This window comes from Streptopelia decaocto (genome assembly GCF_964273445.1).
Source record: "Streptopelia decaocto genome assembly, chromosome: 5".
Lineage (NCBI taxonomy): Eukaryota > Metazoa > Chordata > Aves > Columbiformes > Columbidae > Streptopelia > Streptopelia decaocto.
This window is the reverse complement of record NC_138659.1, coordinates 72,439,349-72,451,559: the sequence shown is the minus strand read 5'-3', so window position 1 is coordinate 72,451,559 and position 12,211 is coordinate 72,439,349. Positions and strand designations below refer to the sequence as shown.

The 12,211-nt window shown below is 59.4% G+C and overlaps 1 protein-coding gene across 1 annotated transcript in view; it reads right to left on the bottom strand.

Annotated features, from left to right (window-relative positions):
• The window catches only part of INPP5A (inositol polyphosphate-5-phosphatase A), a 219,139-nt gene that overhangs the window by 102,812 nt on the left and 104,116 nt on the right, over positions 1–12,211 (bottom strand). The window contains exons 5-6 of the mRNA XM_082054376.1: positions 5,601–5,664; positions 1,977–2,080 (exon numbers count right to left, since the gene is read on the bottom strand). Of these exons, the coding sequence (XP_081910502.1) occupies positions 1,977–2,080; positions 5,601–5,664 (168 nt within the window). The remainder of the gene's footprint in view (positions 1–1,976; positions 2,081–5,600; positions 5,665–12,211) is intronic.

Below are 12,211 nucleotides of genomic sequence, written 5' to 3'. Positions count from 1 at the left end.
AGAGCACTTCCCTGCCAAGAAGTACTTAAGACACCTATTCACAGGAGGTTAAAGCTGGTAAAATTACGTCAAAGGCAGTTTCCCTCCAGTAGAGACATACAGAATACAAACCCAAATAGTTTAATATCAAAGTAAAGAAAAGGGATAACCCACATCCCATCAACCCTGTAATTATTAATGCAACATAAATATCTCTAAGTGTGTATATTTACAAATTCTACATTAATTTTCAAACTTTGTTTAGTTCCTCCTTATGCTAAAGTAGTACCACAAATGTTGCAGGAATTCAACAAATTCATTCTCTTGGCTTGTAGCAAACACGATTAAACACCCACGTTCTAGATGTTCTTAAGAAATTAAAAATGAGTGAATTAAGCTGCAGAGAACTGCAGGCAAAGATTGCACGTGCACACACAACGGCACCTCAGCACGACCCCTGAGCTGAGCCGGCGCTCCTGGTCCGACACGACTTCACCTCCGAACACACGGCACTCGCCGGTTCCTAAGGGAACAGGAAGGGAGCGAGGGCAGCACGGGCCCTGCCCGGCCGTGGGGCTCCGTGCCCGGCCGTGGGGCTCCCTGCCCGGCCGTGGGGCTCCCTGCCCAGCCGTGGGGCTCCCTGCCCGGCCGTGGGGCTCCCTGCATGGCCGTGGGGCTCTGTGCCCGGCCGTGGGGCTCTGTGCCCGGCCGTGGGGCTCCCTGCATGGCTGTGGGGCTCCCTGCCCGGCCGTGGGGCTCCCTGCCCGGCCGTGGGGCTCCCTGCATGGCCGTGGGGCTCTGTGCCCGGCCGTGGGGCTCTGTGCCCGGCCGTGGGGCTCCCTGCATGGCCGTGGGGCTCCCTGCCCGGCCGTGGGGCTCCCTGCCCGGCCGTGGGGCTCCCTGCATGGCCGTGGGGCTCTGTGCCCGGCCGTGGGGCTCCCTGCATGGCCGTGGGGCTCCCTGCCCGGCCGTGGGGCTCCCTGCCCGGCCGTGGGGCTCCCTGCCCGGCCGTGGGGCTCCCTGCATGGCCGTGGGCTCCCTGCATGGCCGTGGGGCTCCCTGCCCGGCCGTGGGGCTCCCTGCCCGGCCGTGGGGCTCCCTGCATGGCCGTGGGGCTCTGTGCCCGGCCGTGGGGCTCCCTGCATGGCCGTGGGGCTCTGTGCCCGGCCGTGGGGCTCTGTGCCCGGCCGTGGGGCTCCCTGCATGGCCGTGGGGCTCCCTGCCCGGCCGTGGGGCTCCCTGCCCGGCCGTGGGGCTCCCTGCCCGGCTGTGGGGCTCCCTGCATGGCCGTGGGGCTCTGTGCCCGGCCGTGGGGTTCCCTGCATGGCCGTGGGGTTCCCTGCATGGCCGTGGGCTCCCTGCCCGGCCGTGGGGCTCCCTGCCCGGCCGTGGGGCTCCCTGCATGGCCGTGGGGCTCCCTGCATGGCCGTGGGCTCCCTGCCTTGCTGTGGGGCTCCCTGCATGGCCGTGGGCTCCCTGCCCGGCCGTGGGGCTCCCTGCCCGGCCATGGGGCTCCCCGCCTTGCTGTGGGGCTCCCTGCCCGGCCATGGGGCTCCCTGCATGGCCGTGGGCTCCCTGCCCGGCCGTGGGGCTCCCTGCCTTGCCGTGGGGCTCCCTGCCCGGCCGTGGGGCTCCCTGCCTGGCCGTGGGGCTCCCCGCCTTGCTGTGGGGCTCCCTGCCTTGCCGTGGGGCTCCCTGCCCGGCCGGGGGCTCCCTGCACCAGACCTGCGCACGGCTTTTAAACGCACAAATGAGTCTTCATTACTGTCTCCATCCTTCACAAGGACTTCCTGCTATACAAAGGACTCCGTTTGAATGTGGTAAATCCATGCAATGATTGAGAACATATACTACAGGCAACAAGAAACTGACAAACAAACAAAAACCCAAGACTCAATTCTGACCTTATTTACGTTACTGAGAGTAGCTACTCTAAGTAATCAGAGCAAACCAGAGTCCCGCTGGTGCTCGGGAACGCTCCACAGGACGGTACGTACCTCAGGGAAATAATCCTGCGGGAACTTCTCTTTCTCCAGCATCGGCGTGCTTTCCAAGGTGTCCGAGTAGATTTCTTTCCCAGTAACTTTTTTATACTTCTTAGCTAGGAAGAGATATAAACCAAAATTAACATACATATCTTTAACATCACAAGCAACTCACAGCCCTCGTTGGCAAAGCAGAGGCACCACACAGGTGGTGTTCGCGGCTCAGTCAAACGCGCAGCACGGAGCTGTTCGGGGAAACGGGGACCGCTCCGCCGTGCACGAGCGTTCCGGATTGTACCAGTGCTGGCGCTGCTACCACCAGAGCACTGTCGGTGTTGGAGCTGTAATGACAACCCAGGTCTCCACACCTGGCACGACGGGCAGTTCTGACAACCAGCCCACGTCCCTGTGCCGGCCGCATCCAGCCCAGCGGTCAGCAACACTGGCCACCCGGCTTCTGCTGGCTGGGCCTTCATCAGGGAAGTGACTGAAAGGCATTAAAAACCAAATATCAGATCTCAGGACAAAACGGCATTCTTTTTTGCTTATTTCCTCCTGAAATGGTCTGTGCTCACGCACGTAGCTCAGTCAACTCAGCGTTATTTGCACAGTCACTTGAAAACCCTTAGAGTAAAAGAAAGGGCCTTATTTCTGAATGGCCTTCACGGATACTAGACCTGCATCGGTTCTCCTGGTCAGGTTGTTTCAACCACGACAGGAAAAGCCTTGTTCTGGGGATGTGAGAAGATGAACCCCACGCCGGGTTCTGCCCCTGCAGGCCGACCGGTGAGGTTAATGCTGGGACGGGTGCTGCGCTTGTGAGGAGACAGTGGTGAGGCACATCACTTCCCCACGTCTCTGATGAACAGATACATCACATAGGAACAGCCTTAGCAATCAACCTACGGATCCACACAGCTCGTGAACGAGAGGTTCCGCTTCTGGACGCACTTGTCCTTGGTCCCGCTGCTGCCCAGAGCACGGCCGCCACGCCACGGCCGGTGGCGGCTGCCGCGGCGGGCACCCGGGGCGCCGGCCGCCGCAAACACAGCCCAACGGCTCCCGCGCTGCGGCGGGTGACACGCGGGGCTGCAGGGAAAACTGTTCTCGTGTCGAATCTCAAATACCTCTTCCCGAGAACTGACAAACAGAGACAATCCAAAGACCGTGTTCAGTCACATCAGCTGTGTGCAGAATTCTGAAAAGATACAGGGACACTACGGGAATATTGAATCGTACATAAACATCTATTTTTTGCATGCTTTTGAGTAGAACCAGAATTCCATAATGATTTTTGTGCAGAGAACGTTCGTATCCATTTGGATTTTTCCTCTGATTTAAGAGCTTAATACACTGTGAAGACGTCAAAAGTCATGAGAGAAGAGGCAGGCTGTGCGTTCTGCTGAGCGATGGGAGCTGCGGGCCCGCCTCTCACCAACCCCACAGCGGGAGCCGATCCCGCTCCGCGCGGGGAGCAGCGGGGGACTCACAGCACCGCTCAGCGCCGCGCCTCTCGCCTTCAGATTGTGTTTGGAAGCTTTTCCTCCCAAGGGACGACTGGGCCAAACACGTCTTTGTGTGCACGGTCCACACCTCATCTGGCTTTGTAAGGTTTTCCCAAGGAAAACAAAGCACCGAACACTTAAAGTGTTTATTTTCTGGAAAAAATATCTGTTTATTTCCTTCATATTAATTATTTTCCCCTACACTTTTTCCTTCAATTTTCTCACTTTTTAAAATCCTTGTATTTTCTTTTAGAAGCTGTTTGGCAGTGAAAAAGCTGTTAATCAACAATTAACAAGCTCAGAAAGCCCCTCTTCTCCTAAGGCCGCTGTCGCAGGACGCAGAGGAGCTCCGGGCAGGGGAGGGAGCTGGAGCTGGGACTGGAGCAGTGCGGCGGCTCCGCGGCTGCTCCCCGGTGCTCCGCGGCTGCTCCCCGGTGCTCCGCGGTGCTCCACGGCTGCTCCCCGGTGCTCCGCGGTGCTCTGCGGCTGCTCCCCGGTGCTCCGCGGTGCTCTGCAGCTGCACCCTGGTGCTCTGCGGCTGCTCCCCGGTGCTCCGCGGCTGCTCCCCGGTGCTCCGCGGCTGCTCCCCGGTGCTCCGCGGTGCTCTGCAGCTGCACCCTGGTGCTCTGCGGCTGCTCCCCGGTGCTCCACAGCTGCTCCCCGGTGCTCCGCGGCTGCTCCCCAGTGCTCCATGGCTGCTCCCCAGTGCGCCACGGTGGTTCCCCGGTGCTCCCCAGTGCTCCGCGGCTGCTCCCTGGTGCTCCCCCATGCTCCCTGGCACACCCCAGCTGCTCCCCAGTGCCCCGCAGCTACTCCCCGGTGCTCCACAAGGGTGTCAGAGTCCAGAGCTCGCTGCGCACGTTCACTTGCACGTTACTGACGCACGAAGCCACTCTCACGGCAGAGGGAACACCGAGGGACTGGGACACGGACGCCCGAGCAGAGCGCAGCGCCCGCTCCCCGGCACCGCCGGCCGCACGCAGCCCGCCCGGCAACGCGGGGCTCAAAACGGGACCCGATTCCGAGTGCTGGCGACTGCAGCTTGGGCCCGTCTCTTGGAAACACCCTGTGCTACCGTTAGCAGTGTCTGCACAAGCCCTCCAGCTCAGGACACAGACTGGACGTGGCCTCTATCAAGTCCCTACGTCACCACTGAGGTTTCCAGCACAGCCTCTCAGAAACAAAATCTGCTCTGAACTGCCTCTGATATTGTAGCTGAGATTTTCCTTCCGCGTCGAAACTGATGATGACAGGAGGACTTATGGTGGCTGAATCTGGAATTGCTGTACGTATGGAACAACCATTCACATATCTCAGGGAAGGAAGACCCTGTACCCTCAATTACATGAGCAGAGAGGATCTGTCTCTGCTGAGAACAAAAATAATGAATCTATATAATTAAGACAATTAGTTCTCTCCGTAGTTACCACCGTTTGAACAGCGTCTCAAATTAATGGGATGCTGGATGTGGAACTAATGTGGTTCAGCCCAGTCAGCTAAATGAAGCTCAGAAATTTTTTTATTTAATATACAGACACTTCTCAACTGAAATAATATGAATTGTATGTAATCTTTTCTCTATAGACTGCAGGAAGCATTCAATAATTTTCTATGATATTTCCAATATTTAATGCGCATTGCCTAGTGTTACTCTTAAACTTCTGAGATTTAGCAAGACCTCCAACCTGACGGATCAATGTGGGTTGAAAACAATGACACCTTGCGCTGCCCTGCACTGCTCCAGGGTACCGTTCACCATCAATCCACCTCAGCTGCGCTGCACAGTGACCAGCACTGCTGGACACGGGAGGTCTTGCTCCCATAGCTGATGTACGTGGAAGAACCTTGTGGCCATTCAGAGCTCGTCTGAAACCACCGGGGCTCTCTATGGATCCAAAGGCCCGTGCGCACGGGAATGATTAATGCACCGCGTTCAACCTGTGCCCGGCCCATTGACTTCTTCCACGAGACCTATTAAAGCCAAGAGAAGTGCCGTCTGCTCTCAGTGGACTCGCACGCGTCACACAGACATCTGCACACCGTGCAAAACGGCTGCGCACCACAGGAAAGGCAACAGAAACGGTGCCTTCATGTACAAAGCCAGTTAACAACTTCTAGTTCCTTTGCTTACCTTTAAAATCAAACTGGTAGATGTTTTTCAAAGATTCATGAAGAAAGTAGAAACTTCCCAGAGCCTGTAAGAAACAATGAGGAATTATAAAAATATCTGCTTTGGCCTACTAAAGTATCCTGCTTTCCAATTACAACAAAACCAAAAACCCCCACGAACAAAAAATCAGAAGAAATTAAATTACTAATAAATAGCATTACTAATTTTTACATTTTAAAGATCTATAAAGTATTCATTTCCTCTGGTGCTTCTCTGAAGTTTTTAAGGCATTATAAAGCAGATCCCTGGCGGCTGACTGACCACGGCAAGGGCACCATCGCCAGCCGTGCTCCGGGAACACCGGCCGGCCGGGCGCCGTGAGCGACACCGACCCGCACCTCCCCAGCACCGATCCCACCCGCGCGACTCCTCAGAAAACCCTGACATAAAAATGCACGTGGTCACAACTGTGAATTCAGTGGAAAGGCAGCGAGCCGTGCGTTAGAGCGCCCTGTGTGACTGCGCTCGGACAGCGCTCGGACACGCCAGCGAGGGATCGCGGGCGGCAGGGAGCAGTGGCACGGCGCTCCGCGGGGAGGTGGCGTCACAGCCAGCCTGACGCACAGCGGGGGCTGGGCCGCGGGCAGCGCGCGGGGCCGACGGGGCACCCCAGGCCCAGCCAGGGCACCCCAGGCCCAGCCAGGACACCCCAGTCCCAGCCAGGACACCCCAGGCCCAGCCAGGACACCCCAGGCCCAGCCAGGACACCCCAGGCCCAGCCAGAACACTCCAGTCCCAGCCAGGACACCCCAGTCCCAGTCAGGACACCCCAGGCCCAGCCACGGCACCCCAGGCCCAGCCATGGCACCCCAGGCCCAGCCATGGCACCACAGGCCCAGCCAGGACGCCCCAGGCCCAGCCAGGACGCCCCAGGCCCAGGCAGGACACCCCAGGCCCAGCCAGGACGCCCCAGGCCCAGCCAGGACACCCCAGGCCCAGCCAGGACGCCCCAGTCCCAGCCAGGACACCCCAGGCCCAGCCAGGACACCCCAGGCCCAGCCAGGACGCCCCAGTCCCAGCCAGGGCGCCCCAGGACACCCCAGTCCGCAGGGACCGGTGAGGGTGGTGACCGTCCCCGGGTTCCTGGGCTCGGACGAGCAGGCGTCTCATGGGGCGGTTCTGCGTCACAGAACTTCATGTACCGCACTAACGCCTTGTCTTCTCAGCACGGGCACACTCCGTGCACAGGCAGTTCTACCCTACTGCAATCAGTGCAATCCAGTCAAGTACTTCTGAGGGCAAGGACGGTGCAGTTCAGCCCCTGATCTGTTTAGAGAACTGCGCTTAGATAGAAGCTTACAGCGTAAGTATTATACCAGATGTAAATAACTTGATTCTGATATATATCTGCGTTACCAAAAAAATGAAAGGACAAACAGCTAGATGAATTCTCAGTTATAAAATCCAGTTAATTAGGATTATTTTACAGCAGCTATTCTAAGAGAGGGTTCACTGAAGCCGTGTTCTCCAGAGCCGTTCTCCCCGCTCCTGCTCTTGCCCAATTCTTCCCAGCTGCCCCATCTCTTTCCTCAATGCACAAGGCAAAATCTGACACATACGAAGATAACACTCCCTCATCTGGTATCACTCTTTAGGAGCTCACTATAAGGACACAGCTTCATTGGAGCTGCTAATGTGGGCTCCAGAAGGAAAAAAAAAAAGAGCCTTGACAAACATCTGAAAAGTATCAGAAAAATATCATCCCAAATGGTCCAAAAAATTATAAAGGGAATGAAAACAGGATCCTGGAATGGAAATCCTGGGCTACGTCAGTAACGTGGCCAGTTCACCCTACCCACAACACCTGAACGCTGTTAGGGGAACTCTGCTGTTCCTCAGGGCCCGTGGCCGCAGAACGTGCCTTTCTCGTTGAAACGTCCGTCCCTTCATCCTCACCAGAGCTGGCCTCGCCACAGCCGATGGGAAAGGTTAACCAGAATAAATAACTGGAGATAGCGGCCTATCCGAATCAGGCACAAATGATTTTAAAGACAGGAGAAAATGTAAATCTAGGTGGCATGACTATGAGTTCTGTAACAGGTCAATAAGTAAACCAAGAGGAACCAAGATGCCCCAACCCTGCTTTATTTAGACGCCAGAATTCTACTAAAAATAATACTGCCACTTGTGCTCAAGGTACAACTTTCTTTCTGAGCATTCTGATTCGCTCACTGCTTAACTTCTGACAGCTTTACCTGCATTTTACAGACCGGTTCTGAAGAGCTCTGCAGCAGGAGCTTGGCTGGGCGGCCGCGGCAGCGAGCGCCCGCTCGTGGTGCGCAGGGCTGGGCGAGGTCGTGCGGCTCCGGGCACCGCGGTGCCGCCCCCGCGGGCCGGAGCCGCGGGCGGGAGCACAGCTGAGATGGGGAAGCATGGCTGAGATGGGGGAGCACAGCTGAGATGGGGGAGCACGGCTGAGATGGGGGAGAGCACGGCTGAGATGGGGGAGAGCACAGCTGAGATGGGAGAGCACGGCTGAGATGGGGGAGCACGGCTGAGATGGGAGAGCACGGCTGAGATGGGAGAGAGCACGGCTGAGATGGGGGAGAGCACAGCTGAGATGGGGGAGAGCACGGCTGAGATGGGAGAGCACGGCTGAGATGGGGGAGAGCACGGCTGAGATGGGAGAGCACGGCTGAGATGGGGGAGAGCACGGCTGAGATGGGAGAGCACGGCTGAGATGGGGGAGCACGGCTGAGATGGGGGAGAGCACGGCTGAGATGGGAGAGCACGGCTGAGATGGGAGAGCACGGCTGAGATGGAGGGAGAGCACGGCTGAGATGGGGGAGCACGGCTGAGATGGGGAGCACGGCTGAGATGGGGGAGCACGGCTGAGATGGGGGAGAGCACGGCTGAGATGGGAGAGCACGGCTGAGATGGGAGAGCACGGCTGAGATGGAGGGAGAGCACGGCTGAGATGGGGGAGCACGGCTGAGATGGGGGAGCACGGCTGAGATGGGGGAGCACGGCTGAGATGGGGGAGCACGGCTGAGATGGGGGAGCACGGCTGAGATGGAGGGAGAGCACAGCTGAGATGGGGGAGAGCACGGCTGAGATGGGAGAGCACGGCTGAGATGGGGGAGCACGGCTGAGATGGGGGAGAGCACGGCTGAGATGGGGGAGAGCACAGCTGAGATGGGAGAGCACGGCTGAGATGGGGGAGCACGGCTGAGATGGGGGAGCACGGCTGAGATGGAGGGAGAGCACGGCTGAGATGGGGGAGCACGGCTGCGACGGGACAGCACGGCTGAGATGGGAGAGCACGGCTGAGATGGGGGAGCACGGCTGAGATGGGGGAGAGCACGGCTGAGATGGGAGAGCACGGCTGAGATGGGAGAGAGCACGGCTGAGATGGGGGAGCACGGCTGAGATGGGAGAGCACGGCTGAGATGGGGGAGCACGGCTGAGATGGGAGAGCACGGCTGAGATGGGGGAGCACGGCTGAGATGGGAGAGCACGGCTGAGATGGGGGAGCACGGCTGAGATGGGGGAGCACGGCTGAGATGGGGGAGAGCACGGCTGAGATGGGGGAGCACGGCTGAGATGGGGGAGAGCACGGCTGAGATGGGGGAGAGCACGGCTGAGATGGGGGAGAGCACGGCTGAGATGGGAGAGAGCACGGCTGAGATGGGGGAGAGCACGGCTGAGATGGGAGAGCACGGCTGAGATGGGAGAGCACGGCTGAGATGGGGGAGAGCACGGCTGAGATGGGGGAGCACGGCTGAGATGGGAGAGAGCACGGCTGAGATGGGGGAGCACGGCTGAGATGGGAGAGCACGGCTGAGATGGGGGAGCACGGCTGAGATGGGAGAGCACGGCTGAGATGGGGGAGCACGGCTGAGATGGGAGAGCACGGCTGAGATGGGGGAGCACGGCTGAGATGGGAGAGCACGGCTGAGATGGGGGAGCACGGCTGAGATGGGAGAGAGCACGGCTGAGATGGGGGAGCACGGCTGAGATGGAGGGAGAGCACGGCTGAGATGGGAGAGCACGGCTGAGATGGGAGAGCACGGCTGAGATGGGAGAGCACGGCTGAGATGGAGGGAGAGCACGGCTGAGATGGGGGAGCACGGCTGAGATGGGGAGCACGGCTGAGATGGGAGAGCACGGCTGAGATGGAGGGAGAGCACGGCTGAGATGGGGGAGCACGGCTGAGATGGGGGAGCACGGCTGAGATGGAGGGAGAGCACGGCTGAGATGGGGGAGCACGGCTGAGATGGGACAGCACGGCTGAGATGGGGGAGAGCACGGCTGAGATGGGGGAGCACGGCTGAGATGGGAGAGCACGGCTGAGATGGGGGAGCACGGCTGAGATGGAGGGATAGCACAGCTGAGATGGGGGAGAGCACGGCTGAGATGGGGGAGAGCACGGCTGAGATGGGGGAGCACGGCTGAGATGGGGGAGCACGGCTGAGATGGGGGAGCACGGCTGAGATGGAGGGATAGCACAGCTGAGATGGGGGAGCACGGCTGCCACCCCTTCCGCTCCGCTACAGACCTCATCGCCTTCTGTACACAAACGCTAACGTGTTAAAATGACCGAGTGCAGTTACAATGCACTCCCATAACACAATGGAATCTAAGTAAAAAAACCCTTTATTTCAGATCCTTTTGTTTAGGAGATTCTATTGATTCAATTTCTTTCCCATAAAATGACAGTTTAATGATAAATGTAAACGATATGAATTTGAAGTATAGACCTTTGCTTGATTTTCTTATCTACAACGTTAACATTCTTCGCAGAAGGATGCAGTGGCACACAGAGCAGCAGCCGTACATACGGCATCTGAGTAACGTAACACAGGAACACAGCGGGAACCATCGACCACCCCAAACAGGTCACCTCCCAAAAATTCCAACCGAGGAAGCGCCACACGCTGCTGCCTGCGCCGCCACTTCACTTCATGCACATTCTGCTTCACAGCGGAGTTCAGGCACTGTGAACAGCACAAATAGACATATTTATACACCCTAACAAACAGAGCAGAAAGCAAACTTTAAAGTCAGATAGGACAGTCATGAACAATAACAATTTTTAGTTTGGCCAAGTAGCTTAGAAACGCACAACAATGTTAACAGTGATTGCCGATTATCCTTCTGTCTCCCCTACCTACGGTAACTAAACAGCTTTGCTTTAAAAGCTCTTAAAATCAACCACTTAGACTTGCCCACGAAATCCTGCAGGCAGCCCAGGGACAGTTTCCCGTGTGGCCCCAGGCCGTCCTGTGCTGTCCCCAGCGCTGTCCCCAGCATGCTGTCCCAGCGCTGTCCCCCGCATGCTGTCCCAGCGCTGTCCCCAGCGCGCTGTCCCAGCGCTGTCCCCCGCATGCTGTCCCAGCGCTGACCCCAGCATGCTGTCCCAGTGCCGTCCCCCGCATGCTGTCCCAGCGCTGTCCCCCGCATGCTGTCCCAGCGCTGACCCCAGCATGCTGTCCCAGCGCTGTCCCCCGCATGCTGTCCCAGCGCTGACGCCCGCATGCTGTCCCAGCGCTGACGCCCGCATGCTGTCCCAGCGCCGTCCCCCGCATGCTGTCCCAGCGCTGTCCCCCGCATGCTGTCCCCAGCGCTGTCCCCAGCATGCTGTCCCAGCGCTGACCCCAGCATGCTGTCCCAGCGCTGTCCCCCGCATGCTGTCCCAGCGCTGTCCCCCGCATGCTGTCCCAGCGCTGACGCCCACATGCTGTCCCCAGCGCTGTCCCCAGCGCGCTGTCCCAGCGCTGTCCCCCGCATGCTGTCCCAGCGCTGACCCCCACATGCTGTCCCAGCGCTGACCCCCACATGCTGTCCCAGCGCTGTCCCCCGCATGCTGTCCCAGCGCTGTCCCCAGCATGCTGTCCCAGCGCTGACGCCCGCATGCTGTCCCAGTGCTGTCCCCAGCATGCTGTCCCAGCGCTGTCCCCAGCATGCTGTCCCCAGCGCGCTGTCCCCAGCATGCTGTCCCAGCGCCGTCCCCCGCATGCTGTCCCAGCGCTGTCCCCCGCATACTGTCCCCAGCGCTGTCCCCCGCATACTGTCCCCAGCGCTGTCCCCAGCGCTGTCCCCAGCATGCTGTCCCAGCGCTGACCCCCGCATGCTGTCCCAGCGCCGTCCCCAGCATGCTGTCCCCAGCATGCTGTCCCAGCGCTGACCCCCGCATGTTGTCCCCAGCGCTGTCCCCCGCATGCTGTCCCCAGCGCTGTCCCCAGCGCGCTGTCCCAGCGCGCTGTCCCCAGCGCGCTGTCCCCCGCATGCTGTCCCAGCGCTGTCCCCCGCATGCTGTCCCAGCGCTGTGTCCCACACGCTGTCCCAGCGCTGTCCCCCGCACGCTGTCCCAGCGCTGTCCCCCGCACGCTGTCCCAGCGCTGTCCCCCGCACGCTGTCCCAGCGCTGTCCCCAGCATGCTGTCCCAGTGCTGTCCCCAGCATGCTGTCCCAGCGCTGTCCCCAGCATGCTGTCCCAGTGCTGTCCCCAGCATGCTGTCCCAGCGCTGTCCCCCGCACGCTGTCCCCGCGCTGTCCCCAGCATGCTGTCCCCCGCATGCTGTCCCAGTGCTGTCCCCAGCATGCTGTCCCCGCGCTGTCCCCAGCATGCTG